The 25,894-nt window shown below is 58.3% G+C and overlaps 2 protein-coding genes across 4 annotated transcripts in view; one reads left to right on the forward strand and one right to left on the reverse strand.

Moving 5' to 3' along the window:
* SGSM3 (small G protein signaling modulator 3) overlaps positions 1 to 4,110 on the forward strand; it is a 51,495-nt gene extending 47,385 nt beyond the window's left edge. For both annotated transcript variants that reach the window (XM_039235727.1, XM_039235719.1), the window contains 12 exons: positions 311 to 365; positions 591 to 718; positions 830 to 985; positions 1,155 to 1,209; positions 1,353 to 1,402; positions 1,561 to 1,713; positions 1,881 to 1,951; positions 2,079 to 2,127; positions 2,204 to 2,289; positions 2,978 to 3,100; positions 3,217 to 3,277; positions 3,533 to 4,110. In XM_039235727.1, the coding sequence (XP_039091658.1) occupies positions 311 to 365; positions 591 to 718; positions 830 to 985; positions 1,155 to 1,209; positions 1,353 to 1,402; positions 1,561 to 1,713; positions 1,881 to 1,951; positions 2,079 to 2,127; positions 2,204 to 2,289; positions 2,978 to 3,100; positions 3,217 to 3,277; positions 3,533 to 3,613 (1,068 nt within the window). In that variant the 3' untranslated portion in view covers positions 3,614 to 4,110. The remainder of the gene's footprint in view (positions 1 to 310; positions 366 to 590; positions 719 to 829; positions 986 to 1,154; positions 1,210 to 1,352; positions 1,403 to 1,560; positions 1,714 to 1,880; positions 1,952 to 2,078; positions 2,128 to 2,203; positions 2,290 to 2,977; positions 3,101 to 3,216; positions 3,278 to 3,532) is intronic.
* A 124-nt stretch (positions 4,111 to 4,234) lies between these two features.
* Positions 4,235 to 25,894, reverse strand: part of MRTFA (myocardin related transcription factor A) — a 100,162-nt gene continuing 78,502 nt past the window's right edge. Inside the window, exons 3-13 of one of the 2 annotated variants that reach the window (XM_039235709.1) lie at positions 23,392 to 23,447; positions 21,072 to 21,147; positions 19,450 to 19,611; positions 15,452 to 15,627; positions 14,772 to 14,903; positions 12,926 to 13,179; positions 12,572 to 12,743; positions 10,488 to 11,498; positions 9,432 to 9,584; positions 9,046 to 9,106; positions 4,235 to 5,712 (exon numbers count right to left, since the gene is read on the reverse strand). In XM_039235709.1, the coding sequence (XP_039091640.1) occupies positions 5,195 to 5,712; positions 9,046 to 9,106; positions 9,432 to 9,584; positions 10,488 to 11,498; positions 12,572 to 12,743; positions 12,926 to 13,179; positions 14,772 to 14,903; positions 15,452 to 15,627; positions 19,450 to 19,611; positions 21,072 to 21,147; positions 23,392 to 23,447 (2,771 nt within the window). In that variant the 3' untranslated portion in view covers positions 4,235 to 5,194. Of the gene's footprint in view, positions 5,713 to 9,045; positions 9,107 to 9,422; positions 9,585 to 10,487; positions 11,499 to 12,571; positions 12,744 to 12,925; positions 13,180 to 14,771; positions 14,904 to 15,451; positions 15,628 to 19,449; positions 19,612 to 21,071; positions 21,148 to 23,391; positions 23,448 to 25,894 lie in introns of both variants that reach the window. The other variant, XM_039235700.1, reaches the window with a different exon arrangement.

A 25,894-nucleotide genomic window follows, 5' to 3' on the forward strand; every position in this document is an offset into this window, starting at 1 on the left:
GAACCCACCAGCCCTCCCTTGCTCTGCAGCCCCCTCCCCAGTCCGGCACCCAGGGCCTGGCCCAGTCAGACCACTGCTGTGGAACGACCCGCTGCCCTTGGCCTTCTGTGCATCTCTGCCCTGCCCTGCCGTTTGGGTGTAGGGCAGGCCCAGCTTTGAACCGACTGCATTTCTGATGCTCAGAGCTGGCCGCAGAGGCCATTTCAGAGGACGTGGCACGAGTGAAATGTCGGCCCCAGGAGGAACACTGTTAGCTTCCGCCACCCCCGCCACTACCACTGATCCGCTGACCCACTCTCCCTGCCTGCAGGTTGTGCGGCGCAGGGCCCAGCGGAGGAAGTCTGGCATCACCTCCCTGCTCTTTGGTGAGAACTGCCATGGCTGCCGGCGCCAGGCTGGGTTCAGTGGCTCCTTCCCCACCTGCGAGTTCTGGCTCACTGGCGGCTCCCAGTGCCCCAGCAGGGCGGGGTGGGGGTGTAGACTGGGGGCCTCGGTCCTCGGACCCCCACACGGACCCTGAGCATCCTTGGGGGGTGGGGAGGGGATGCTGGCCAGGGGCCATGACTGCTAGAGCTCACTGGGGCTCCCAGGGGAGGATGACCTGGAGGCGCTCAAGGCCAAGAACATCAAGCAGACAGAACTGGTGGCAGACCTCCGGGAAGCCATCCTGCGTGTCGCACGCCATTTCCAGTGCACAGACCCCAAAAACTGTAGCGTGGTGAGTTGTGGGCTCGACTGGGGGCTCTCCCTCCCCGGCCCCATCCTGAGGTGGCAGAGGCCTTGGCGAGGAGGCACCTCTCCTCAGTGGACCTTTCTGCCGCTTGGGCAGGAGCTGAGCCCGGACTACAGCATGGAGAGCCACCAGCGGGACCACGAGAACTACGTGGCGTGCTCACGCGGCCACCGGCGCCGGGCCAAGGCCCTGCTGGACTTTGAGCGACATGACGACGACGAGCTGGGCTTCCGCAAGAACGACATCATCACGGTGCGTGGGCACGTAGGCGCAGCTTCAGCCAGAGGTGGGGAGCCTGGCAGCGGGGAGCGGGTGACCCCGGGCCACCCGGGGCCCTGTCCCTGCTCCACCCACATGGCTGCAGGCACGGGGCCTGGGCAACCGAAGCTTTGCTTCCTCCTCCCCTCCGCCTCCCGTGCAGATCATATCTCAGAAGGACGAGCACTGCTGGGTCGGGGAGCTGAACGGCCTGAGAGGTGAGGCCTCTGTCTGGAGGAGGGGCGGGCCGGACGGCCGAACTGGGAGCCCTCCGGTCGCCCTCGGCCTCAGCAGGAGCCGGGCTTCCTCAGCACGCGAGCCGGGCCTCACACGGCCCCACGGGGCCCTGCTTCTCCCACAGGCTGGTTTCCAGCCAAGTTTGTGGAAGTCCTGGATGAACGGAGCAAAGAGGTAAGACGGTACACAAGGCGCGGCTGCCCCTGGGAGCTGCTGCTGCCGCCTCGACCCTGGTGCGTGCTGGCCGGTGGCGGTGGCAGTGAGGACGGGGAGGGGGTGGCTGGCCGCAGGCGTGGGACCGGCGCCTCTCAGACCCTGTCCCCCACTGTCAGTACTCCATCGCGGGGGACGATGCTGTGACAGAGGGGGTCACGGACCTGGTTCGAGGGACCCTCTGCCCAGCTCTCAAAGCCCTATTTGAACACGGGCTGAAGAAGCCGTCCCTGCTCGGGGGTGCCTGCCACCCTTGGCTGTTCATCGAGGAGGTAAATCGGTGCCTGGACCCACGTTCCCGACTGTCCTTTTCCTTGAGCCCTTCCTTGGGCCCTGTCTGGCCCAGGAGCTCATGGGGTGGCAGCGTGTACTGGGTCGGATCCTGTGGCTTTGATCTGGTACCTATCCTGGTGTCCCTTACACTCACCTTGACCCCCAGGCAGCAGGCCGGGAGGTGGAGAGAGACTTTGACTCGGTGTATTCACGCCTGGTGCTGTGTAAGACGTACAGGTAACTGCCCAGCGTCCTCCTGGCAGGGTCTCCCGGCAGCCCCCACGGGGCGGGGGGCGGGGGGGCGTTGGGGGGGAGGGCACAGCCTGGGCCCTGCAGGCCGGCACAGCTCTAGCTCCTCCCTCAGGTTGGATGAAGATGGCAAAGTCCTGACCCCGGAGGAGCTGCTCTACCGGGTAAGCGGGGGAGGGTGGGGCGGGCCTCCTGGGTTGGCAGGTGGAGCCACCTGAGTGACAGCCGGGCCCCCCTCAGGCCGTGCAGTCTGTGAACGTGACCCATGACGCCGCACACGCACAAATGGACGTCAAGCTCCGTTCCCTCATCTGCGTGGGACTCAAGTGAGTGTCTGCCCGCTGTGGGCAGTGACCGTCCTGTCAGGCGAGTGGTGGCCTGGGCCGTGGGCCTGTGGGGCGGCGGGGTGCCTGTGAGCTGGACAGACAGGGCAGCCGGGGTGACTCCCAGAGGTCTTCCTCAGTGCGAGACCAGCCATCGTTTTGTGGGCTGGGGAAGGCACAGACTTCAGCAAGGTGACCGGTGAGGGGGCTCCCCAGAAACGAGGCCACCATAGCAAACTAGAGAGGGGGCACCCACCTGAGGGGACCTCGGGCATCTGTGAGGCCCAGAGCTGCGCCAGGGTGAGCGTGGTTTCTAGATTCGCCACTTGGCGGAGGGGGCGACCTCCAGGCTGTTGTGACCCAGGGCAGGGTGGGAGGAGGGGTGGTTTGTGGAGGCAGGGCTCCCCGAGATGAGCTCAGAGTGAGGCTGCGGGCTTCACTTCAGGGCTGACTGGCGGGGCCGAGGCCCCCGTGCAGCAGGCGTGGCGGAGTCCGACGCAGGGGGGAGGAGCCGGGGCAGGGGCCCCTGGGGACGGTGAGCCCCCCCCAGTGTGTGTCTCAGTGCAGAGGAGCCGGAGCCAGGCCATTCTGCAGGGGCCTGGCTGAGAGGGACGGTGCGGCCACCTGACGAGGGCACGGTGCAGGGAGAGCAGCTGGGGGTGGGCGGCCCACTCTCGCGCCTTGTCCCCAGCGAGCAGGTCTTGCACCTGTGGCTGGAGGTGCTCTGCTCCAGCCTGCCCACCGTGGAGAAGTGGTACCAGCCCTGGTCTTTCCTGCGCAGCCCTGGCTGGGTCCAGATCAAGTGTGAGCTCCGGTGAGTCCCCCGCCCCTGCTTCCGAAGGCCGGCCCCGTGGCCTGGGGTGGGAGACGCGGGGGCAGCGCCGACCCGAGGGAGACTGACGGCCTCCCCGCTCCCTTCCTCACCTCCAGCGTCCTCTGCTGCTTCGCCTTCAGCCTCTCCCAGGACTGGGAACTGCCTGTGAAGAGAGAGGTGGGTGGTTGGGGTCAGGCCTCAGCCCCACAGCCTGCCCTCCCGCCTGGGGGGCGCCTGGGGTGGGGCGGGCTAGGCAGCTGTGCCGGCAGATCGCCCCAAAGCTTCCTGGCTGGCGGGGACAGGGCCCGTGGGGACCCCGAGTGCCGGCGTCACCCACACGAACCACGCTGGCCCCGGCCACCTTGGGCCTTCCTTGCTGTGGCTCTAGCGCCCCTGCTGTGCGCCCATGACGGGGACTGTCCCTGTGTGCAGGAGGAGAAGAAGCCACTGAAGGAAGGTGTTCAGGACATGCTGGTGAAGCACCACCTCTTCAGCTGGGACATAGACGGGTGACGCTCTTCCCACGGTGGCCGTCAAGCCTGCTCCTCCCCCAGCCTCCTGGCTACTGAGCAGCCCCCTCCTCCAGCAAGCAGACAACAGCATGGTCCTGGCCGCTCGTGGGCCTGCGCTGGGATGGGGTCTGACGTGGCCCAGGCACATTCTAGGCTGCTGGGTCAAGGGAAAGGCCCTTGAGCTCTGGCCAGGCACCAGGACACGCAGGACACCACCTGGGGGCACCTAGGAGTGGCACCGGAGGACAGTGGGAGGCAGGAGCAAAAGGTGGGGCGTGGCCTGCTTCTCCCCGTGCCTAGGGGGGGGGCTCTGCGCAGGCACCTACAGAGGCCCCAGGCCCCAGTTTCCGTGTGTACCGACCCAAAACCTTGTGAGGAGGTGGCGAGCCAGCTCCGTTGTGCCAGTTTGTGCTCAGGAAGGGGATGGGGGTGGCCAGAGGCTCCTTGGCCTCTTGGGTTTGTAAATAAAGCGTGTCTTTGGGAAATCACCTCCTGTCTTCTGTCCAGCCAGGGCCAAAGAGCTGTATGTCCAAGGTTCTGTCCTTCCCGGAATCGTCTAGAAAGCCTAGGACCCAGCCATGCCACCCACGTCTTCCGTGGATTGAACAAAAATGGACCAAAGTCAGTGTTTTTGTTTTTATTTTAAAAAAGTCCACACAGCTTCCCGACCTCTGTCCCGGCACTGGTTTGGTGACTCCATCCCTGATCCCATTAATGAGAGAGACAGGCCAGAAGGGAGGCTGGGCCCCAGGGCGAGAGGAGGCCTCGGTTTGAGGCCTGACCCCCTCTCCCCACCTCCCATCCTAGGGCCATGGCGGCTGCAGTGAGGCAGCGGGACGGAATGTGGGCGGGGGGCCAGGAAGCACCTCTGCCCTCGTGGCACTAGTGTGGAGCGGGGCACAGGTGGGGCACAGGCGGTGGCAGGGTGTCTACATGTCAAACACGCGTGATGGGGCTGAGGAAGGCTGCGTCCCAGCCCAGGAGGGGGGTGGTCTCCGGGCCCTTCTGTGTTGCGCACAGGATGGGAGGGAGCGCCAAGCCACCTCCCAGCCCCCAAAAATATATGTATAGATATGTATGGCGATATAGAATATAGAGGTATATACACCTGTACAGAAAACGTTTGCCACCGTTAAATGGTTACACTATACCAGGACACTAAAATGGCAAGGGGCTCCCCTCCCAGAAGCCTGGGACCCTGGGTTGGCATCACGGGGAATGGGGAGGTAGAGGCCCAGCTAGTTTCTTCCCTCCCACGAAAAGCGGACTAGAAGGAAGGAGAGTCACCCTGGGCCTCACCTGCCTGAGCGAACTGCAGCCAGGCTGCACCTCCGACCTCACAAAAGGAGGTCAATAGAAAGGGCCTGGCCTGTCTAGGCCTCCTAAACCCCGGGGCTGGACCAAAGCTGCTCCTTGGCGAGCCCGAGCCAGGGGGCGGCACGGCCTGCTCCGGCCCCCCGGGGCGGGGAAAGCAGGGCCTATGATTGTCGGGACTCGTGACCACAAAGAGGCGGGACCAGGCTGAGCGCTCCGAGCTCCCCAACTTCCAGTCCCCTCCCGTCCTGGCCCTGCAGCCCGAGAGCTACAAGCAGGAGTCCCAGTGGAGCTGCAAGTCGTGACCATCGAGGAAGTCCGTGGAGAAGAGGCTGGGGGCGGTGGTGCCGAGCGGGGCCAGGCTGAGCATGGGGCCGCCCGACGACAGCTCCAGCCAGTCCATGCTGTCCAGGTGGCCGTCAGCCAGGTCCAGGCCCACGCTGCTGGGTTCAGGGGCAAAGTGCAATTCCGAGGTGTCCATGGGTGAGGGGGGGTGGTCCAGGATAGCAGAGCTGCTCAGCATCTGGCTGTGGAGGTCGTCAATGAGGGAGAGGGGCTCTGGCCCCTCGTGCCCGCCGGTCAGCAGGGGCAGCCCCGTGCTGCTCTCCAGGAAGTCCTCCAGGCGCCCAGGGAGGGCAGGGGAGCCTGAGGGAGGCGGTGCGGCCTGGGGGAGCTCGGCGGAGGGTGGGGACGGCGCGGCCAGGGGCGACCCGCAGGTTGCTGTCGAGGGGGCCTTCTCTTTCCCTGCTAGGGATGGCGGTGGCTCCTTGAAATCTGCTGAGATTTCTGCCGAACAAGAAAGTGAACGGATGTCAGAAACCAGGCCTGAGTAGGACTTCAGTCGCTGGCCCGACTTTACACAAAAGTTAACTCCCCAGTGGGCTGAAGGTCTACATTCAGGAGCTTAAACTACAAAACTTAGAGGAAAACGGGAAATCTTCATTGGATTCAGGAATGATTCTTGGCTGTGACACCAAAAACAAAGGCAACAACAATACATACACTGGACCACATAAGAATGCAAAACTTCTGTGCACTGAAGGACACCACCATCAAGAGAAAAGGCAATCCACGGAATGGGAGGAAATACCCACACACCATGTATCCGATGGGTCAGAGCCAGAACGAAGAACTGCAGCTCAACCCAACGGAAAAAAAGGCAAAGGACTCCACAAGATCTGCAAATGGCCCGTAAGGACAGGAAAGATGCTCAGCCTCGTTAGTCACTAGGGAAACACAAAACTGTAAGGAGACAGCATCTTAGGGCGCCTGGGTGGCTCAGTCGTAGGTTAAGCGTCCGACTCTTGATTTTGGCTCAGGTCATGATGATCTCCTGGTTCATGAGATCCAGCCCCACACTGGGCTCTGCGTTCTCAGCGCAGAGCCCGCCTGGGATTCTTTCTCTCCCCCTCTCAAAATAAATAAACTTAAAAAAAATAATCGGAAGCAAGCATTGGTGAGGATGTAGAGCGATCCGGACCCCTGTGCTTGGCTGGTGTGAATGAAAAGGGCGCAGCCGCTGCGGAAAGCCGTGCAGGCTAGTGCGCCGGTGTCCACAGCGGCGGTCCTCACAACAGCCAAAGGCGGAAACAACCCGTGTCCGTCAGTGGACGAGCAGACGAGCACAGTGCGTTCTATCCCGACGGTGGGCTCTCATTCGGCCATCAAAAGGCAGGCGATTCTGACACCTGCTACGACACGGGTGAACCCTGAGGGCGCTCTGCCGCGTGAAGCCAGAAACCAAAGGACAGAATACCGTAGGATTCCACTGACACGGGATCCCTAGGATAGGCGAATTCAGAGCCGGAAAAGAGAACAGAGGTCGCCAGGGTCTGGGGGAGGGGACAGGGGAGGGAGTTACCGTCTACTGAGGAGTTACCGTCTACCGAGAAACAAGTGTCAGTACAGGATGAGGAGAAAGATCTACAAACGGATGGTGGTGACAGTTGCACGACACTGAATATATTTAATGCCACTGACTTGGGCACTTAAAAATTATTAGAATGGCAAATTTTCTGCGTAAACCAGGCCTGCTCCTGGCCCTCTGGGCACCCTGACCTCCCCCTGTCCGTCTCCCCCGCTGCTACCACAGGTGCTGCCGCTGCCCCCCCCCCCCCCCCCCCCCCCCCCCCCCCCCCCCCCCCCCCCCCCCCCCCGGCCGTTCAAATGCCTTCCCCGGGCATCTGCGCCATGGCTCTGGCCAGTTGTGTGTTTCTTGGGTGGCAGGCAGCACCCCCAGCTCCCTTTCTCTGCCATCTCTTCACTGCTCGGACCCGAGGCCTGGCCTCCTCCCTCTCTGCTTCGGGCACAGTCTCGGTTTCCCCCGTAGCCTCAGCCCTCCCAGTAACACCCCCCCCCCCACCCCCCGTTCCCAGGCCTCTAGCCCAGCCTCCAACCGCCGGTGAGCACCGCCCAGCCCAGCAGCCTCAGTGCCACCTGCGCTCGTTAGAAATGTACCTCAGGCCCCACTGTAGACTCCGGAACCTGTGGACGCTCCGAGCAATCAGTGACCTTGAGGGTAACAACAGCTATGAAGCTCTGTGGGGCTTCTTTTTGAGATAAAAGTCACCATTTTATTTCTTTTTAAAAGATTTTATTTTTAAAGTAATCTCTACACCCTACAGGAGGTTCCAGCTCACAACCCCCAGAGCAAGAGTCACACGCTCCACACAGACTGAGCCAGCCAGGTGCCCCCCAGAGTCGCCATTTTAAAGTGGACAATTCCATGGCCGAGCTCTCGCTTGACCTGTGCCATCTCGCTAACCCTCTCCCTACCGCCGTCACTGAAGCCCTCAGCGAACCTCCACACGCTCCCCCAGTTCCTACCGGACGCGGACGCCTGCTGACCCTCCCGTCCCGCCCTGCGCCCTCCCCGCACCCAGGGACCTCCTCCACTAGCGCGCAAACAGGCTGGCTCTTTGCTCCCTTGGCAGGAAACCCTCTGCAGAGAGTTCTCCAGACTGGCTGGCTCCTCCTTCCCCAGGCCCTTGCCTGTGGCCCCACTGCGGAGCCCCGGCTGAGGTCACCGCTGGCCACCACGATGCTCACCCCGGGACCAGATCTCAGTCCCTGTCTCCCCTGACCGCGCAGTGACAGCCCTGCAGTTCGGGACTTCACCATCTTGAAGGCACCCTCCCACTCTGCCCACGGCCAAACGCCATCTGCTCGCGCCCCTGGGTCCTGCCACCTTCTCCTCTCTGCTCACTCAATCCTGGCTGAGTGTCAATCCCAGTGCCAAGTCCCAGTGCCTGCCTTCACATGACTGACTCCTCCGCTTGGCGGTCTCGGGGCATATCTGAGCCTGACGGGCTGCACTGATGCACCCCGATGCCCCCTGCCTCGCCCCCTGGCAGTCCTGCAGCTGCATCCGGGTAACTCGGGCTGAACCCTTCACGTCCTCATCCACGGCTGCTCTGTCTTCCCGCCACGTGCCTAGTCCGTAAGGAAATCAGCTGGCGCGCTCTGCCCACACTCAGGTCCTTCTCCACGTCTCTACCGCGGCCCGACCCACGGCCCCTGGCCTCACCTGGATCCCCACAGCTGCCTCCTGGCTCCTGGCCTTCCAGCCGGAACAGCCCTCCACCCGACTTCGTCCAGAGCCCCAGCCCTTCCGCCCTGCACCCTGCACCCATGAGGGCTCGCGGTCTGCGCCGGCGTGCACCTCCTCCCCCTCCTGCGCTCATGCCACGCCTCCCACACGCCTGGCCTCACGGGCGCCCCCCAGGGAGCTCAACACGGCCAACCCAACCGCTCGCACGCAACTCAGGCCCGCCCTCCCTCCCCAACTTTTCATAATACTTACTCTTCACATGTGACAGAATTTACTCGTCTACAATGGCTCTCCTCACACTAGACTGTGCAAAGGCAAATGTCTGTTTTGCCCATGCCGCGGGACAGTACCCACCACGCACTGGGTGCTGGGGTAAAGCAACTGGTACATGAGGGCTGCACCCCCTAACTGGTTCTTGCCCAAGCCACAGAGATGGGATGTGCCTTTCGTCCACTAAGTGTTCCTTCCGAAACTAAACAAAAACCAATAAATCAGCCACCCCAGGACTGAAAACAACGTATGAAGAAAGGAGGGTGGCTGGGGAGGGAGCTCGGGAGTCTGGGCTTTACCTCCACTCTGAATAAGAATGTCAAACAGGTCATCCATCTGCTGGCTGGAGGAACCATTTTCCTGTGAAACACAAATGCAAAAAAAAAAAAAAAAAAGATGACAATCTAGAACAAGAGGCCCCCGGCCTAGCTCAGGGCAGAGACCCTTCCTTCTGCCCTTGAGCCAGCAGCCAAACCTGCAGAGCCCACCTGCCTGGGCTCAGGCCCCCAGAGCTCACTCATTCTGGCCCCCAGCCCCCGGCCCCGCAGGGCCCACTCTGACCCTGTAGCACCCACTCCCGCCTGCCCCCATCCTCCAGCTGGCCTTGGTGGGGGGACTGTGGGAGCCCAGCCCAGCAGTCTAGGTGGCCACCCACCCTGACCAGGCCCCAGTCTACCTTCTTCACCTGCTGTCTGGGCTGTTGGCTCATGGCTTCCTCATAACCAGGCGGCTCCTTCTTCAGCAGAGACGTGGGGGTCCCAAAGAGGGGCTGTGATGGGTGTTCTAGGTCCATCTGGGCTGGCGGGCCAGGGGCTGGAGAGCCAGGCTGGGACAAGGGCTGGACGGGAGAAGAGAGAGAGCCGGTGGTTGGCATGAGGGAAGCAGGCCCAGGGTCCTGCACGGTCCAGTCCAGGAGGACAGGGTGGGAGGCGCCCACCTTCCGGGCCAAGACAACTCCTTAGCCGCACTGGCTTTTAGGAAGCCTGCATGGAGGCTATCGGGACAGGATAGGCGATGAGGGAAGCCCTGACTTCTGACCCTGCAGAAAGTAGGGGTAGGCATGAGGCCACTGGCTGCATGGGTTTGGTACCAGCCACATGGGAAAGGGAGGGGCTCTGGGCTCCTTCGCCCTCTCCTCTCTCTGCCTGAGGCTGCTCAGGGTCCCTGGTCTCCCATCCTGAGGTGCCCGGTTCCTGTCACCGTCCTCTTCTCCACCCCAGAGCTGTGCAGGACTGAGAAGCCACACAAAGTCTAGACGGAGCAGCCTCACCTTTGGCCCAGGCAGGCTGGAGGGTCTGGGCTATGCGAGTGGCCGCTGCAGGGAGCTACCTGCCAGTACATCTTAGCGACGGACAGCTGGCCTCTGGGGGCGTGGGAGGGGAGCGGGGCTGCCACCAGGCAAGGGCTGCCCTGACCCTCACCAGGGCCTGTCCCACCCCTACAGAGCAGAGGCAGGCATGGGCCCTGGCCTGGGTGAGGGCTGCCCAGGTCCAGAGGTGAGCAGTCCCTGATGGCTCCACCCTCGTGGCTATGGGGTCCTGGGCAGCCCCCTCAATCTCCCAAGTCTCAGTACCCATCCTTGGTGACATGGGGATGGTGACCCCTCATTTCAGAGGACTGAGTGGAAGTTCAAGGGAAGCAAGCCCAGCCTGCCCATCCACGGGGGCGCCTGGTAAATGGGGCTGCCACTGTAGCATCTTCACAGTCTCCCACGGCCACTGCCCCTCCTCCACCCAGGTACCTGCTGGGGGCTCCCGCCGGCCAGGCCGGGGCTGTCTGCATTCTTATTGGTCACGGTGAGGACAAGGTGGGTCCCTGTGGAGTCAGTGATGAGGGTGGGAGGTGTGACCCCCCTGAGGACGCTGGGGCCCTGTGGGCCCAGAAGCAGCTGGGGAGCGGGGGCTGGCTCAGGCTCCGGCAGCACGGCTTCCTGCTTCACCACCACGGCTGGGGGCACCAGGGGACAAGTGTCTGTGTGGCTGGCAGTGGGGGCCGCCAGGCTGGGGCTGAAGGGGTGCACGGGACCCGGGGGCTGCCGGCTCAGCTGGCAGCTGGAGAAGCTGTTTTCTTGCTTCACTGGGGTGCCGAGGGGGGCAGGGCCGGGGGCGGGGCCAGGCTGCTGCGCCCGCTTCTCCTGCTCCAGCTGCAGCCTCAGCCACTCCACGAGCTGCTGTTTCTGGCGCAGCATGCGGGTCAGCTCCTCGATCTGCTTGTCCTTCTCCTGCAGCATCTGGTCCTTGTCACGCCCCTCCAGCTCGGCCCGCACCCCGGGGCTCCGGCAGCAGGACCCGGCGCGGGGGCCCTCCTCCTTCACAAGGATCTGTAGCGGTGAGGCCTGCAGGGTGAGCTGGGTCAGGGGCGACGTCACCATCTCTCCAAAAGTGTCTCCGGGTGTGGAGTTCTCATCGCCTGTGCTGAGCAGGGAGCGCTCTGAGGGTGTGGGGGACACGGGGGGTGTAGAGCCCGTGCTGCCGAACTTCACCACTCCGTTACCGGCCACTGTGGCCACCACCACCTCGGCCGGGGCCAGGCCCGCTGCCACCAGGGCAGGCCCTGTGCTTAGCCGGGCGGCCGGGAAGGCGACCACCACCTCACCAGCCTTGGGCAGGATGGAGGGGGCGGCGGGGCCCTTGGGGGCTCCTGGGGCAGGGCTGACTTGTTCCTGGTATGCACGCAGGCGCTCGATCAGGTCTGTCTTGGTGCCTGAGACGGGCAGTGACCGCAGCTTTAGCTCCTGCTTTAGCTCCGCCACCTGCAAGGAAGGGGCCGAGAGTCAGGGCGGCAGAGCGCAGAGAACCGGGTCCGGGCAGGAGGGCAGTCGGGGAGGTGGGAGGGATGAGCTTTTTGTCCATTAGGATTTATTCATCTGGGTCCCGCTGGTGCTTCAGACACAGAAGCCCCTGACCCTCCCACAGCCTGGAGGGTGAGAAGTGTATGTCCTGGGCCCACCCTCCTCCATCTGGGCATGACAGTCCCTCAGCTGTCCCCAGCCCCAGTGCAGTACCTGGTGCTCAATACTTAATTGAACCAACTGGATTTTACAGGTGAGACAACGCTCACAAACGTAAAATAACTTCAAGATGACAGCCAGCAAGCAGCACAGTTAGATGTTAAATCCAGGCCTGATGGACGCTGGAGCCTGTGCCGAGCTACCCGCACGAGGGCTGCGTCTTTCTGGGGTCGGATCATGACTCAGGAGGGGCTGGTCTGCTTCTGAGGACGAACTCTCCAGGGAGAGTTTGGTCTGTTCCATCTTCTGATCGGGGCCCTGAGCATGACCCACCCTCTGAGGCTTCAGGACACGGGCAGGGTCTGTGTCCCGAGCCCCAAACTATTTTCCCAGGCAGATGAACTACTTGTGTGCAGTAAATTCAGTGGGGCTCTAACGGACAAAACAGAAAGGGTGGGGAATTAAAGTGGACAGCCCCACATGTGAATCTTGGCTCTGCCACCAGCCAGGTCTGAGAGCTCAGTCAAGCCCCTCTGCCCTCAACACCTCCACATGCTCACCCTGAAGCGGGGGACAGTCCCTATTTCTCATACTGCACGGCAAAGGCCAAGGAAGAGACCTATAAAAAGGCTTGGGAAGCCCCAAGGCCCCAGACAGACGCCGGCTGCCGTAGTTTATGGTAAGGACTATGATGACGAGGCAGACGGCACGGGTGACCAGGGCCAGGCAGGCCTTGGAGCAGGTTCCAAGGGCCTCTGCTGGAGGAGACCGGAGTCTGGAGCTCTGCTCTGCCACGGCTGCGGGTCTCACACCGGCTGCTTTCCCTACATAGAAACCCTAGGCCAGGCCCCAGCGGGAAGGTCTCGCCCACCTACCTTCATGTCATCCAGGTTGGCAGGCAGGGCTCCCGGCTTGCCAGTCAGCGAGGTGCTGTTCTGACGCGCCAACCCACTGGGCCCAGGAGCACCTGAGCTGGAGCTGCTACTGGTAGTGGAGAGGCTGCGTATTGGGGGGGGCCCGCTGCTTCCCGGAGCCTCGCCTGCTGGCCTGAGAAGGAAAGGTAGAAATGAGAACCTGGCCAGCATCACCCCTGGGGCAGAGATGGGTGTGGGGCATGGGGAACCAGAACAAAGCCTCCTTAAAGATCTGGGGTTCACCCACACCAGGCCCGGCCTAGGCCAGTCAGGGCACCCGTGGGGTAGGGATGACGGTGCCGAGCGGGCTCCTACTTTGGCGGGGCGGGCAGGATGGTCTGGTAGTTATAGTGCTGTTGCTGCTGCTGGTTGAGGATCTGGAGCTGGAGGAAGAGCTGCTGCTGCTGCAGGATCTTGGCATAGGAGGAGTCCATGGGGGGCGCCCCCTTGTCCTGCTTTTGGTCCGGGGGGATATACTGGTGGTACTTGAGCTTCTTCACCTTTGGCTTCAGCTCCTTGGCTTTCTTGCTGCGCTGCGACTTCTCACTGGCAGACTTGGGTTGGCTTTGCTGAGGGCAAAGGAGACAGAGGGCGCCATCGGGGGCAGCACTGGGCTTCTGAGAAGGCCCTGTCCACTCCCTGGCTACTGGACTGCAGCCCTGCAAGAGCAGCGGCCTCATCGGCGCCCACAAGTGTGCCAGGGAGGGGGCCGGGCACAGCCCCTCTTTCTTAAAAGAGCTTCTAGCTTAGAAAGAAGTCAACCAAATGCAGGTGTCACCATGACCTCCAGCTAAGAGTAAACACAGCAAGGCACAAATAGCTGGTGGATGGAGCTCACGCCTCCACATCAGGTACTTCAGGCGATGTGTCACACAGAGCACCAGGGGCTGGGAGCCAGCCCACAAAGGCTGAGGCGTTCCCTCAGCCAAGAGGAAGGGGAGACAAATAGATTTATGATATTTTAAAGGTGTAGTGGACAAAGAAATGCACCATTTGTGTGATAAGGAACAGGCTTGATTGAGGTGGATTTTTTGAGGGAAAAACTCTGACATCTGTGGCCATCAGGAATCGACCGCAGAGGTGAGGGGTGTCTGGAAGAATGAACGGCCTGGGCACTGGAGCCCTAGCAGGGAGGCTCACTGCCTCCTCTGGGATGGGGAAGCCACACACTTGAAACTTCCCAGCAGCAGCAGGGCCTCGGGGGGAGGGGCATGCCACACAGGAGGGCATCAGGGAGCCTCACAAACAAAAAGGTAGCAGCCAGAGGCACAGCAAAGGCTCGGCTCCAGCGAGGGAATGGGAACCTGGATGGCTCCCAGGCTGGGAACAGCAGCAGCAGCAGAAGCACACAGCTGGCTACCGGCCAGAGGGGGAGAAGGTGGGGGAGATGAGAGGGAGAAGCAGGTGGGGCAGGAAGGAAGGGAAGCTGCCCGGTGGGAGCAGGGGTGTGGGCGTGGAGAGGTGGCAGTCCTGAGCTAAGTCCCAGAGACCCTGAAGTAGGAGGCTCTGCGGGGCAGGGAGGACAGACTCTGGCTCCTGGGGCTGCTGAACTGCATGGACCTCAGTGTCCGGCACAGTATCCCCCACACCAAGGCCCCAGCGGGCATCTTGGGGACTGGTGGTCAGCCTTGCCCCCCCAGACATGTTAGGTCAGGTCTTATAGGAGAATAAAAAATGCCCTGGGATGCCTGGCCAGCTCAGTTGATGGAACATGCAACTCTTAATCTTGGGGTCATGGGTTCAAGCCCCATGTTCGGTGTAGAGATTACTCAAAAATAAAATCTTAAAAAAATTGCCCAAAGCAGTCCCTGTGTGACCTGGGGCCCATCATTTCACTTCTCAGTTTTGTCACTCCTAGAACAAACTTTGATTACTGCTTGTGGGGCATCAGTGGACTGGAGGGGTTGGGTTGGGTGTGTTTTCATGTGCAGGGTGGAATAAGAGCCACTGTGCTCAGGAAGTGGTGTCTACGAGGGTCACAGTCAGCGTCCACGGAGAGAAGAGGAGAAGCTCCCATGTTACTTCCGTGACCTATGCTGGTCCCTGACCAGCGGAAGGAGACGTGCACCCCACCCCCGGCAGCCGGCCCCACTCTGGGATGAAATCATGGTAGGGCTTGGAGGGGCCCGAGGAGGGGCGGGCAGCTGCTGGGGACCTGTACCTTAATGAGCGTCGGGGTGGGCTTGGCGGGGGGGGCCGTAGTTCCATTGGTGAGGCTGGGAGGCAGAGGAGGCTGCTCTGCCAGGAAAAGTGTTTCTCCGGAATCCGGGCCCAATGGGAGCTGAGACACCACCTGAGAGACAAAGTGCTGGAAGTGAGGCCAGCCTCCCTTTCCCGCTGCCCCAGGGGGCGTGCGGCCATGATCAGGCAGTGGCCCAGCCCAACCCTGCCCTGCCGAGAGGCCTCTACCCAGGCATCTCTTCCAGAGCGATCACAGGCAGGGGGCCCATGGTGGGCAAGACATGGGAGCGGGGAGTGAGAACCCAGACTCCCGGGGCAGGGCTGAGGGAACCGGAACAGGCAGGCACAGAGGGCAGTGAAAAGGCCACTCAACTGAACTCGGGAGAAGTGGGCTGTTCTGACTGGACGCAGGGACACGCTAGGGAGGCTTAGCAATCTCGCTGCAAGGCAGCCTCAGCCCGGGACTGCAGGCTGGCGAAGGCTGGCTGAAACGGGGCCTGCTGCCTCCCTCTCCCCGCTCCCCACCACCGGGACTTGGGGGCCAGTGACGTCCCCAGCTTCCCCTCCACACCAGGCCCAGGCGAGAACTCACCCTGGGCAGCTCCAGCAAGTCTGGGGCCCTGGGAGAGCAGGGAAGGCACCCAGCATGGGCCAGCTCACCTGAGTGGGGGACAGAGTGGTGGCACTGGGTAGTGGCTCACTGACTCGGGCTTCCAAGGGGGATGGCGCCGAGCCCTGGGACTCGTGGCTGGCAGGCTGCTCGGGAGATAAGGCATCACTGCTGTCCTCATCAAAGGAAGAGCTGTCTGCTACTTTCGGGTAATTCACCTGGCCCACTGAAAGCCAAAGCCATTGTAAGAGTCCATCTCCAGCACCCACAAATGGGAAGGGAGGCTGTCCCGGCAAGGTGCCGGCCCTGGCCCCCCACCCGCCCACCCACCAGCAAGGCCAACAGGAGAAAGACCAGCAGCTTGACCAACTGCCTTCTGGGTCCAAAAGAGCTCCAGGAGAGCACCTCATCAGGACCCTGAAACAAAGGCAGGAAGGGTGCTGGCCCCTAAGCTATCAAGTGCTCCCTTGTTTTTCTATCTCCACTGTGTCCAGTCCCCAAAGTCAAGTCCCACTCTCCCTCCCTCCCTCCAGCCTGCTGCCTCCTCCGTCTCATGCTTCTCTGCTGTTAAAGGCACTTCACCTCCATCCTGTGGTGGCACAAAACTCTCCTTTTCCCACAGAGGCTTGTGGACCCTGCAATGAGGGCTTCCCCCTGGGCTGCCTCAACGTCCTAAAGGGCAGGCACAGGCTAAGGGCCTTCCAGAAGAGGTACACCTGCTTGTACAGGTGCAACAGGATCACTAGAAGTACGGTGAACTCCCTTTAGTGGCCTGCGACCCCCGGAGACCCAAAAGCTGGCAGCAGCGGCCACCAGAAGAAAAGCCGCCCAGCTGGCTAGCACTGCCCGGCCCCGTGGTCAGGGCCCCTGACGGCCTCGAGTGCACGTGCTCCTGGGGCCAGGGTGTGAGGGAGAAGCGAGGGGGGGCAGGGCCCTAGTGTGGACTCCCAGGACACAAAAGGAAGGAGACCAGTAGATACTTCACACACTTCACATCACAACCACCCCCTCAGTGCTACTGGGGAAAGAGGTTCTGCGTTGGTCTGCCGTTCACACGGGAGGGACTGAGGCAGTGGTCACGGCACGGAGGTGAGCTGTCGGCCATGCCTGGGGAAATCTGCTGTGGTGGGAAGACCACAGATGAGGAACAAGAACAAACTAGTAACTCTCCCAGGAGACTCTTCCTCTCCAGGGCCACGACCCGAGGCTCTCTGCTTCCCTGGAACCAGGGAAGGACGTACCTGAGCTTGAACCTCCACCAGCCAGCGGTGGGGACGGAGCTGGGAATACCCCCTTGCTGGGCTGGCTCCCGTCCTCCAGCAAGGCCGGCTCCTACACTCCCTCTAATCGGCCCTGGTGGCAGCCACGCGTGCAGCACACGGGGGAGCGGAGCCCCATTACTGTCGTGTACTTCAGGCCAGTCACACACCTAGATTTCTCCCACTATCTCTTCCTCCCACGACACCCAGCTCCGGATGGTGGAATCCAGGATGGAGGAGTTTTGGCTCCACCCCGGGGACAGTCCAGTGGAGGGAGTGGCCGGCCACGCTAGGGAAGCCCAGTGACCGGTGTGGGCCAGGTGCAGGGTGTGGAGAGACAGAGTCCCTGCCCTGAGTTTGGTCCAGTTGCCTCTGCTCGAGGGAAACACAGATGCTGAGGAGAGGTTCAGGGAGGACTTCTTGGAAGAGAGGACTTGACATTGAACCTTACAGATCAGCTGGGGGTGACCTGGAGAGGGGTGTGTGTGAGAGCACACAGGTGGCAGTGGTGTGCTGTGAGTGGCCGTGGGGAGTGGGTGGGAGGTCAGCCTCTGCAAAGCCCCTGTCAGGCCCCGAACTACAGCAGGCCTCGGCATTGCCTGGGCTCCCTCTGCCCTCTCCACAACCAGCTTCTCCTCCACAAGCCTGGCCTGAGTCTCTCCCCTTCTGGCCTCCCATCTCCTCCTGACTCCTCAGCCACAACCTGCACTGATTTCTTCCAGCTTAAAACTCCTACCCGGCCCCCCACCTCCCTCCCCCTTCCTCCTCCACTCACCTCTTGAACAAATGGCCTGCCTTTGCTGTCAACACTTCCTTACCACCTACTCATTCCCCAATCCACAGGACCTGGCTTTTGCTGGCAAACGCTCCTTTCTCTCAAGTCACCCCTGGTTATCACCTGCTTGTCAACCTAGACTACCTCGTCCTTAAACAAGCTATGCCCCACCACACCTACAGGCCACTGTCCCTGCTGTCCCCTGTGCCTGGAGTGTCCTCCTATAATTCTCCATTTGGCAAAGGTGGGCCCCAAATGTGCCATACCGTCCGTGACAGCTCTCCGGGTCTCACCACAGTGCCCATTGCTGAGAGGAGCCCTTCTCAGCCGGGCTCGCACTGCGCCTGCCCCACCATTACCCTACGTCGTCCGCGACAGCAACCGTCCTCTGCTCTGTGGCTAATGAGAACACGGACAGCAGCAGCCCTTCTGTGAGGCTCCCCAGACGCCAAAGACTGTGTGGGGCCCTTTGTATCCATCACTGTCTGTGGGCCTGCAAGCCAGGTGACTCAGTTACTATGTCACAGGACCAGTGGCCTTCCCACTACGCAGCGCTGGCACCTAATCAGGGGCCAGACTCAGGAATCACTTGTTTGTACGTCAGTCTCCTCTCATGGTTCTCTGAGGGCAGTGTTGTATTTTATTCATCTCTGTAAACCGCAGGACTATGCAGGGCCAGGCACAATGCTGCCTCTCAGATTTCACCCAGCTGGAGAGCCCATAACTGACCGTCGCCTGAACACAGGCCTGAGATTAGGGGCTGCGTGGAATCTGGTGAGAATCGGGCAGGAGAACACGGAGATGAAGGGGATGAATGCCAGGGCGAAGCGGTGAACTAAGAAGGCTACCGGCACCAAACGGCAAAGGGGCTGCTGGGGCCCAGGTGTGGAGCCCCCGGCACGCTGGCTGCCCCCTACGTTATCAAACCACTGTCCACAGTGCAGACAAGGCCCCGGGAAACCAAAGTCTCCTCTGACCCAGGGCTCAGAGCCCAACCTGGCCTGGGGCCCTACCCAGAAGATCTAACTCCTCATAACAACAGGAGCAGTTGCTCCCCCTCTCCCTGGAGGCACGGCTACCTCTAGGGGCAGGAACGCACGGCCTTGCCCAGGACCAGGTCTCGGGCCCACTGCGGCCAAGGAGCCATGTCTGTGCTAACAATTACCAAACTCTAAAGGAATCCTGTCCGAACACCTGCCTGTGGCACATGAGGCCCTCACATGCCCTGGACTCTGCCGACCTCCCACCTCTCGTCTCGGCGCCCCCTCCTCCAGCTCCACACCTGGGATGCTCCTCCCCTTGCACAGCTCTCCTCCCCTGGAGCCCACAGCACCTCTCTCCTCGAATATACTTTAATCCCCACTCATCTTGCAGCCTCGGACTTGGCTGTCCCCTCTTCCAACACCACATCCCACTGTCAGGGCCGGGCTGGAGACCCTCCTCTGTGCGCCCAGAGCGGCCAGTGCTCTCTCAGGCACAGTTTCAGCCTCCGTCTTGCTGCTGCCTGTTGACCTGCCAGTGTCTGTTCCTAGGCCTGAACTCCGTAAGGGCGAGGGGCCGGCCCTGCTTTGAGGGGCTGCGGAGCTAGCCCCTAGCACACACCCCTTGAGGGAGTCAATATTTGCTGCGTGAAGTATCTGTGGAAAGCGCCACGCTCTGAGAAGAGACTGCACTGAGAAAAAGAGATAGTAAGGCAGAGATTTCTAACTCCTGGCACCCCCGTAGGTTCACACACATCAGCCCTGACGTCCAGCCACCCTGTGGGAAAGGACCAAGCCTCTGAGTGTGCAGAGATGAAGGTGAACAGAGGCACCTCCGTTGTTCAGTTAGTTACTCTGGCATGACCAGTGAGGCCGCTGGCACCGCCCCAAGCTAACACAGCCTGCTTCTCGGGCCTTCACACTCTGCACCTCAGTTCCCAAGTCAAAGCAGGAATCAAACAGCAAGAAGCCCTGAGCCTCATCCTTCTGCATCTGGCCTGCATGTCCACACAGAGTGGCTGGGGCCTCCTCACCAATGATGGCTTCTTTCAGGCTGGACTCCACGGGCAGGATGTTCTTCTCAACCAGCTCCATAGGGCCCGGTCTCTGTGCAATCTTCTCGTTGAGGTCATCAGCCAACCTGGCTCTCTTCAGCTTCAGCTGCTTGGCCTGGAGGGAAGGCTCGGCCGAGGTCTCTGCCCGTGGGAGAGAATGGAGTGCAGGAGGATGTAGGAATGGGCCTGGCTCTACCCTGGGAACTCCAGAGCAGCTCTCCTGCCCTCTGAGGAAGGAGCAGAAGCCATCAGGATGCAGAGAGTGTCCCAGGCAGAGAAGGGAGGCCCAGCCTGAAGTTCTACGTGGACACAAGGGGCCCCGGACTGCAGACAGAGTGTGGGCACACCCAGCAAAGGTCACCGGGCACAGGGGGCTACAGAGCCGAAAGCACAGCAGACAGTGGAGCATGCCTCGCCTTCCCTCAAGCTTTCTGGGTTACAGGCAATTCAGTCCTTGCTCTGGGTCTCAGTGTCTCTGTCAATACAATGCGGGGCTCAGAAAAGTTCCAACCCAACCCCAAAGTTGGCTCAAAACTGAACAACAGGGGCGCCTGGGTGGCTTAGTTGGTTGAGCATCTAACTCTTGATTTTGCCTCAAGTCATGATCCCGAGCCATGGGATCAAGCCCCGAGTTGGGCTCCACTCTGAGCGTGGAGCCTGATTAAGATTCTCTCTGTCTCTCTGGGGCACCTGGGTTGAGTGTCTGACTCTAGCTTGGCCTGATCTCATGGTTTATGAGTTCAAGCCCTACAAGGGCTCACGTCACCATGGAGCCCGCCTCAGAGCCCCTGGCCCCTCCTCCCCCCGCCCTCCTCCACTCATGCTCTCTCAAAAATAAAAAAAATATTAAAAAACCTCCCAAAAAACAGATTCTCTCTGGGGTGCCTGAGTGGCTCAGTCAGGTAAGCCTCCGACTCAATTTTGACTCAGGTCATGATCTCATGGTTTGTGAGTTTGAACCTGCCTTGGGGAGTAAAGAGCCTGCTTGAGATCCTCTCTCTGCCCCTCCCCTGCTCTCTCTCTCTCTCTCTCAAAATAAACTTTAAAAAAAAAAAAAAAGGATGGCATTGGTTCATTAAAAAAAAGATTCTCTCTTCCTCTCCCTTACTCCCGTGCACTCCCAAATAAATAAATAACTATAGAACAACAACAAAAAAAGGATGGAGTCAGAAAGTTTTCAGCAGCCCAAACTGCTCCTTCACTAGAATGTGGAAAGGAGGGTGTGCTGGGCCAGGCGGAGCACATCTGGCACGGGGGCCGGAGTGACTGCTGAATGAAGGCGTGAGAGAATGAGCGGAGAACAGGCGGTAACTGCATCTTCAAAAGATTCTGGAGAACAGGCTTCAAACCACAGGGTGACAAGATCCAGGGCCACCACACGGCCAGGGGAGAAAAAAGCAAGCTGACGCAAGAGAATGTGACTGCTTCTTTGGGAATTCCCAGAACCAGCGGTGGCTTCAGTCCTGCGGTTCTACCGCACTAGGGCCCAGTCACACACTGTCGCCAGAGACGGGAGTGAGAAGAGACAGGGCACAAGACGTGTGGGTGAGGCCCAGTGAAAAGAGAGGGTGAGGGGAGGAAGCATTTCCAGCCTCACACACCTTCCAAAATATGCATCCTGACCAGCTCCGATCTCTCCGGTCGGGAACGAATCTTCCGTTTCAGGTAGTCCTCTGTCTACAGAAAAAAACACACCAAGAAGATCTCAAATCCAGGATACAAGTTATGGAATGGACAGGACCAAAAAGCACCCGTGGCTGCTGTGTCTGTGGTGGGTCACCTCTGCAGGCCCCCTTGATCTCCGCCTCGAGTCTGCAGGGCTCTGAGGCAAGGGGAGGTCTGGGGGGAGGGGCACATCCATTTCCAATGCACCTGCCCAGGGTACCATCCATCTGTCCAGACTATTTGTCTCTCTGAGGCTAAACTACTAATTTTTTCTTAAAAATCTATTATTTGTATTATCATAAAAGTAATAACTATGTTTATCAAAGAAAATTTAGAAAATCAGGAAGCAAAACAATAATAAAAACTTTTAATTATCCACTTCATATTTTGGGATATTTATTCCTAATCATTCTTCCATGCAGAAGATGTCTAATTTTATAGACCTGTAATCATACTGAATTTTATGTCTTGTTCAAAAAAGGTAGCACTGTGTGAGCTCATGAACATTTTCCATTCATTCAGAGTGGCTGCCAAATGGAATACTAATTCTGATACATGGTGTCATAGCCCCAGTTCCCTAAAGTCTAATGTCCTCATTTCTGCATTTCTGAAACTCCAGGTGAACTAAACCATTCCCTTAACAGTCTCAGAGCCAGCACAAGCCGGGTGCTTGTGTTATAATGTACAGGTGGCCCCAGATCCGCCTGACTCCGGAATCTATGCTCTTAACTTCTGCACCAGAATTTTTCAAACCATAGGTCAAGACCATTAGTGAGTCAAAACCAGCACAGGGCAGGATAGGACAAGACAGGACAAGGTAGACGAGAGCAGAAAAGAAAAAACCAGAGCACACTGCATTTGGTAAAGGTAAAGCCCTGGTGCTCTGACTAGGCAGCCCTGTGCCAGCCCTGTGGCTGTGGGCTCTGGGCCGAGCACTCTGCCCCACCTGCAGAGGGCACCGGTACTGCCATGGCTGCTGCAGACGGTGGCAGAACAGGTGCCAGACACCACCTGAAGTTCTGAACAGTGGCCAAGGCCAAGGCAGAAGACAGCATTAATTAAGAAAATACATGGAGTCCACAGGCCAAGGTCGGAGTCCCAGCTTTGGCACTTACTAGCTGGACAACTTAGTTAACTTCTCTTAGCTCCATCTATAAAATGAAGATAAGAGCACCTAATTCCCAAGAGCTGAGGTGAGCATCAACAACAAAATGATGTCATTCTGTTTATAAATTTCTCCATAAAGTAACAGCTGTTCTAGTTAGCTCTAACGTACTCCTTGCCTACTTGAGAAACAGTCCAGGTAACAGCACCAAGTCTTACAACTGGGTTGGGGGCAGGGGCAAAGCCACCCCTTCCCCTCCCCACCGCCCTATTCTCCACTCCTCCCAGTAACTACAACAGCACAGTTTGTTCTGCTTTGGTTCCCAGTGTCCACGACCTCATTCTTCCCACTCACTGTAAGAATCACTCATAATTTTCGTTAGAAATTTTTTAAAAAATAAAATAAGACAGAAAGCCTTAGAGGTAAATATTTCAGTCTCTGAAAGAGCTGTGAGTCTTAAACAGCCATGGCCTATAGGGTCCTCCGCTGGGGAGATTCTCTTTCCTTGCCTCTTATGTAAAAGAAAAAAGTGAAGGGGTAGAAGGGAAGCGTGTTCTGGCGACTTCCCCATCTCTGCCCACACTGGGCAGCAGAATATCCCCCTGAGACCCCCAAGGGAACCGAAACCGAGGGGGGACAAGGCAACAGGCCAGGTGCAGCAGCACAAATCAGGGCTCAGATGGGGGCCCAGCTTCTGCCTCCATAGCTCAAGTGGACACTGGCTTCTCGGGGCAACAGAGACCTTTCCTGTCCCTCAGAATGCTCATCCTGGAGAAGTGTGGGCAGTGCAGCCACAGACATCGAGGACCAGCCCTCAGCACGCTTTTCCGTGGCTGGTGCTCGTATCCCAATATCTACAAAAGGTGAAGTGGAATTAAAGATGGGGAAATACCAGTGGCCTCCAGAGCCAGAGGAGGGAGGACTGCTGCTCATCATATACCCTTAAATGCAGGAAAGGAGAAATTCCGATCACGTTGCAGATCGTGCCGCAAGGTGGCTGGGGTGGGGACAGGATAGAAAACAGCAGCGCCTCCTGTCTGGAACTGAGGTGAGGGCTGGCCCCAGGGCACACCAGACGGGAAGGAACACACCAGCAATGCAATGGGCTCTGCAAATGCACTCTGAAGGCCACTGGGGAAGAAAGGCCTTACCCTGGCCCGCTCCAAGCTCCTTCTCTGCTCATGAAACGCAGCTGGACTTTTCAAAGCTGTTGAGAAAAGAATCATAAAAGAATTACTTTTATGAAGCATCATGTGCACAACTACAGTTTACAGTGGAGAAGTCTTTTTAATTCAAGTTAATTTTAGCAATACTAATTCTTACCAGCAGAAGTAAAGAACATGACACCTGAGTGAGCACATATCTTTATGGTTCAGCTGCCCCATTAAAACAGTTGTGGTTACTTTATTCCTAATGAGAACAGTCACTGCCTAAGCTTGGCCTCTATGAAGTGCACAAATGGAATATAGCTTGAAAAAAATATCCTGGGCCCGTTACCAGACTGTTAGTTGCATAATCCTTATTGATCAGTCAATCCTCCCAAGAATGCCTGCTGGGCTCCACCTCACTCTGGTAGAGACAGGGACCCAGAGAGGAGCACAGCTTACTTCTTCAACCTCATTAGGAATCACAAAGTGACCAAGCTGAACAGGGCAGGTAAGAAAGACCTAGGTCTCCTTGGGTACCATTTCCTTCTTTACTGAAGCTAAAATGACCTTGAATTTCATCTCTAAGGACTAGAAGAACTTCACAGTGACTGTCTGGTTGACCCTGGTACACACAACCTGCAGCTGACAGGAAGCACTTACTACAGGCCCTGTCAAGGACTCAGCTGTGCTCTGGATCTACCACTACTCAGACCACAGCTCTCGACTCAGTACAAGACCAAACTGGGACCAAATCTCCTCAAATGTGGCACCACGAAGACAGTTTTGTGTCTAACACTTGACTATAAAGACAAAAGATGAGTTGGGACATCCTGAGGGTAAGATGATTGAAAAGGCCCGAGTCACTTCAAGTGGGGAACAAGAGCAATAGGAGAAAAATTTACAAGACCATGGTCAGTTTCACTTCTGCTGCCCTAGAATTTCAGAACAGCTGTGAAACTGTCTGTGGAGATAACTTTTGCTAGGCTGCTGGCTGTGGTAGGAGCGCAGGGGTACAGAGAAGCTAAAAGTAGCAAGGGCACAGATATGACCCTATCCTGCCTGGGCCTTTGTGCTTCCTCCCCCTATCCTGCTCCTGGGGGTGGAGCCTTAGCAACAGCAGTCCCAGAAGAAAGATCTAAATGTCCTAGCAGTATTTATTTAAAAATAAAAAATTTCTTAACTTTTAGGATAAAAAAGAATCATTAAAAAAAAAAAAAATCTGTTGAGAGCCCACCCAGTCTTCTAACAGCAGGGGGAGCTCTAGATTTAAAAAATAATCTCTAAGAAGAACCAGCACAGGCTCCTTCCCCAACCTACCGGAGCATTCCAGGGCACTATCCAGGCTATCCCAGCTCTAATCTGGGGTAATCTTGAGCAATTTAGTGGGTAAGCAGACAGCTCCCGTACCTGCTTCTACTGGGTAAAGCTGGTTCAACTTCAAAACCAGTCTCCAAAAGCCCTGACACGCTGTAATCTGGTCTGGGGTGTGAGGGACCACACACCCCATATCACAGGGATGAGACATTAAGTACAAAGAATCAAGGTGAAAACTCACAGTGTCTGCCCCATCCCACCCCCAGCTTCCTCTCTGCCTTATTTCTCTCCATAGCACTCATCACTGAGTGACACTCTTTACAGGCACAGCACATATTTTTCTAACTCGTTTACTGTCAGCCTCCCACCATTAGGACAGGCTCCATCAGGGCAGGTCTGTTTCCTTTGTTTCTGACAGTATCCCCAGTGCCTAGAGTGCCCAGCATATAATTCATTTAAAAATTAATGAATATTCTGTAAGAAATGGAAACAAAGTGTACACTAGTGAGAGGAAAGCTAGATGGTTCTGTGGTAGAGCTCTAAACTTTCACTTGAACAGCCAGAATTTTGGTTATCGTCTGGGTTCAAAACATCACAGAAGTCCTGGATAGAAAATCAAGGCATCTGTGGTCTTTTCCTGTTCTACCAATTACAACCAGTGTGACACAGGGGACTCCTTTGCGGCCCTCCTTTTCTTCTTCTGTAGAGTGAGAATCTGTCTACCTCTCAGAACTCTTGTGAGAATCAAATGAAAGTGGGGTGCTCTGAAGCCAGTGGAGCACACACACATGAACATGAGGTGTTGTTGTAACCAACAGTGATGTAACTGAATCATGGGTTTGACTCCCACACACACCTGCTAGTTTTGGTACCACAGTCATGGATGATTGAGCCTAAAACCCTGGCTAGCCTGCTGCCTCAACAACTTACACTGGCCATCCCAAAGAGTAAGGCACAAATCCAATTTCTGAAACAGTAACTCACAAAGCACAGAATTTCTAGATGGAAGGGGAATGTATCAAGGATGATGCAACACTAACCGGGATAAGAAGCAGGAGAACTGGCTGTCGTATATTGGACTTCCTGTTTGGTTAGGGAATCTTCACGTAATAGCAAAGGACAGATGAATATTTATGGAGTGCCTACTTATGTGGCAAGCACTGGTCTAGACATTTTAAACATGTTATCTAAT

The sequence above is a fragment of the Hyaena hyaena genome, unplaced genomic scaffold, assembly GCF_003009895.1.
Source record: "Hyaena hyaena isolate Hyena2069 unplaced genomic scaffold, ASM300989v1 scaffold_4, whole genome shotgun sequence".
Classification (NCBI taxonomy): Eukaryota; Metazoa; Chordata; class Mammalia; order Carnivora; family Hyaenidae; genus Hyaena; species Hyaena hyaena.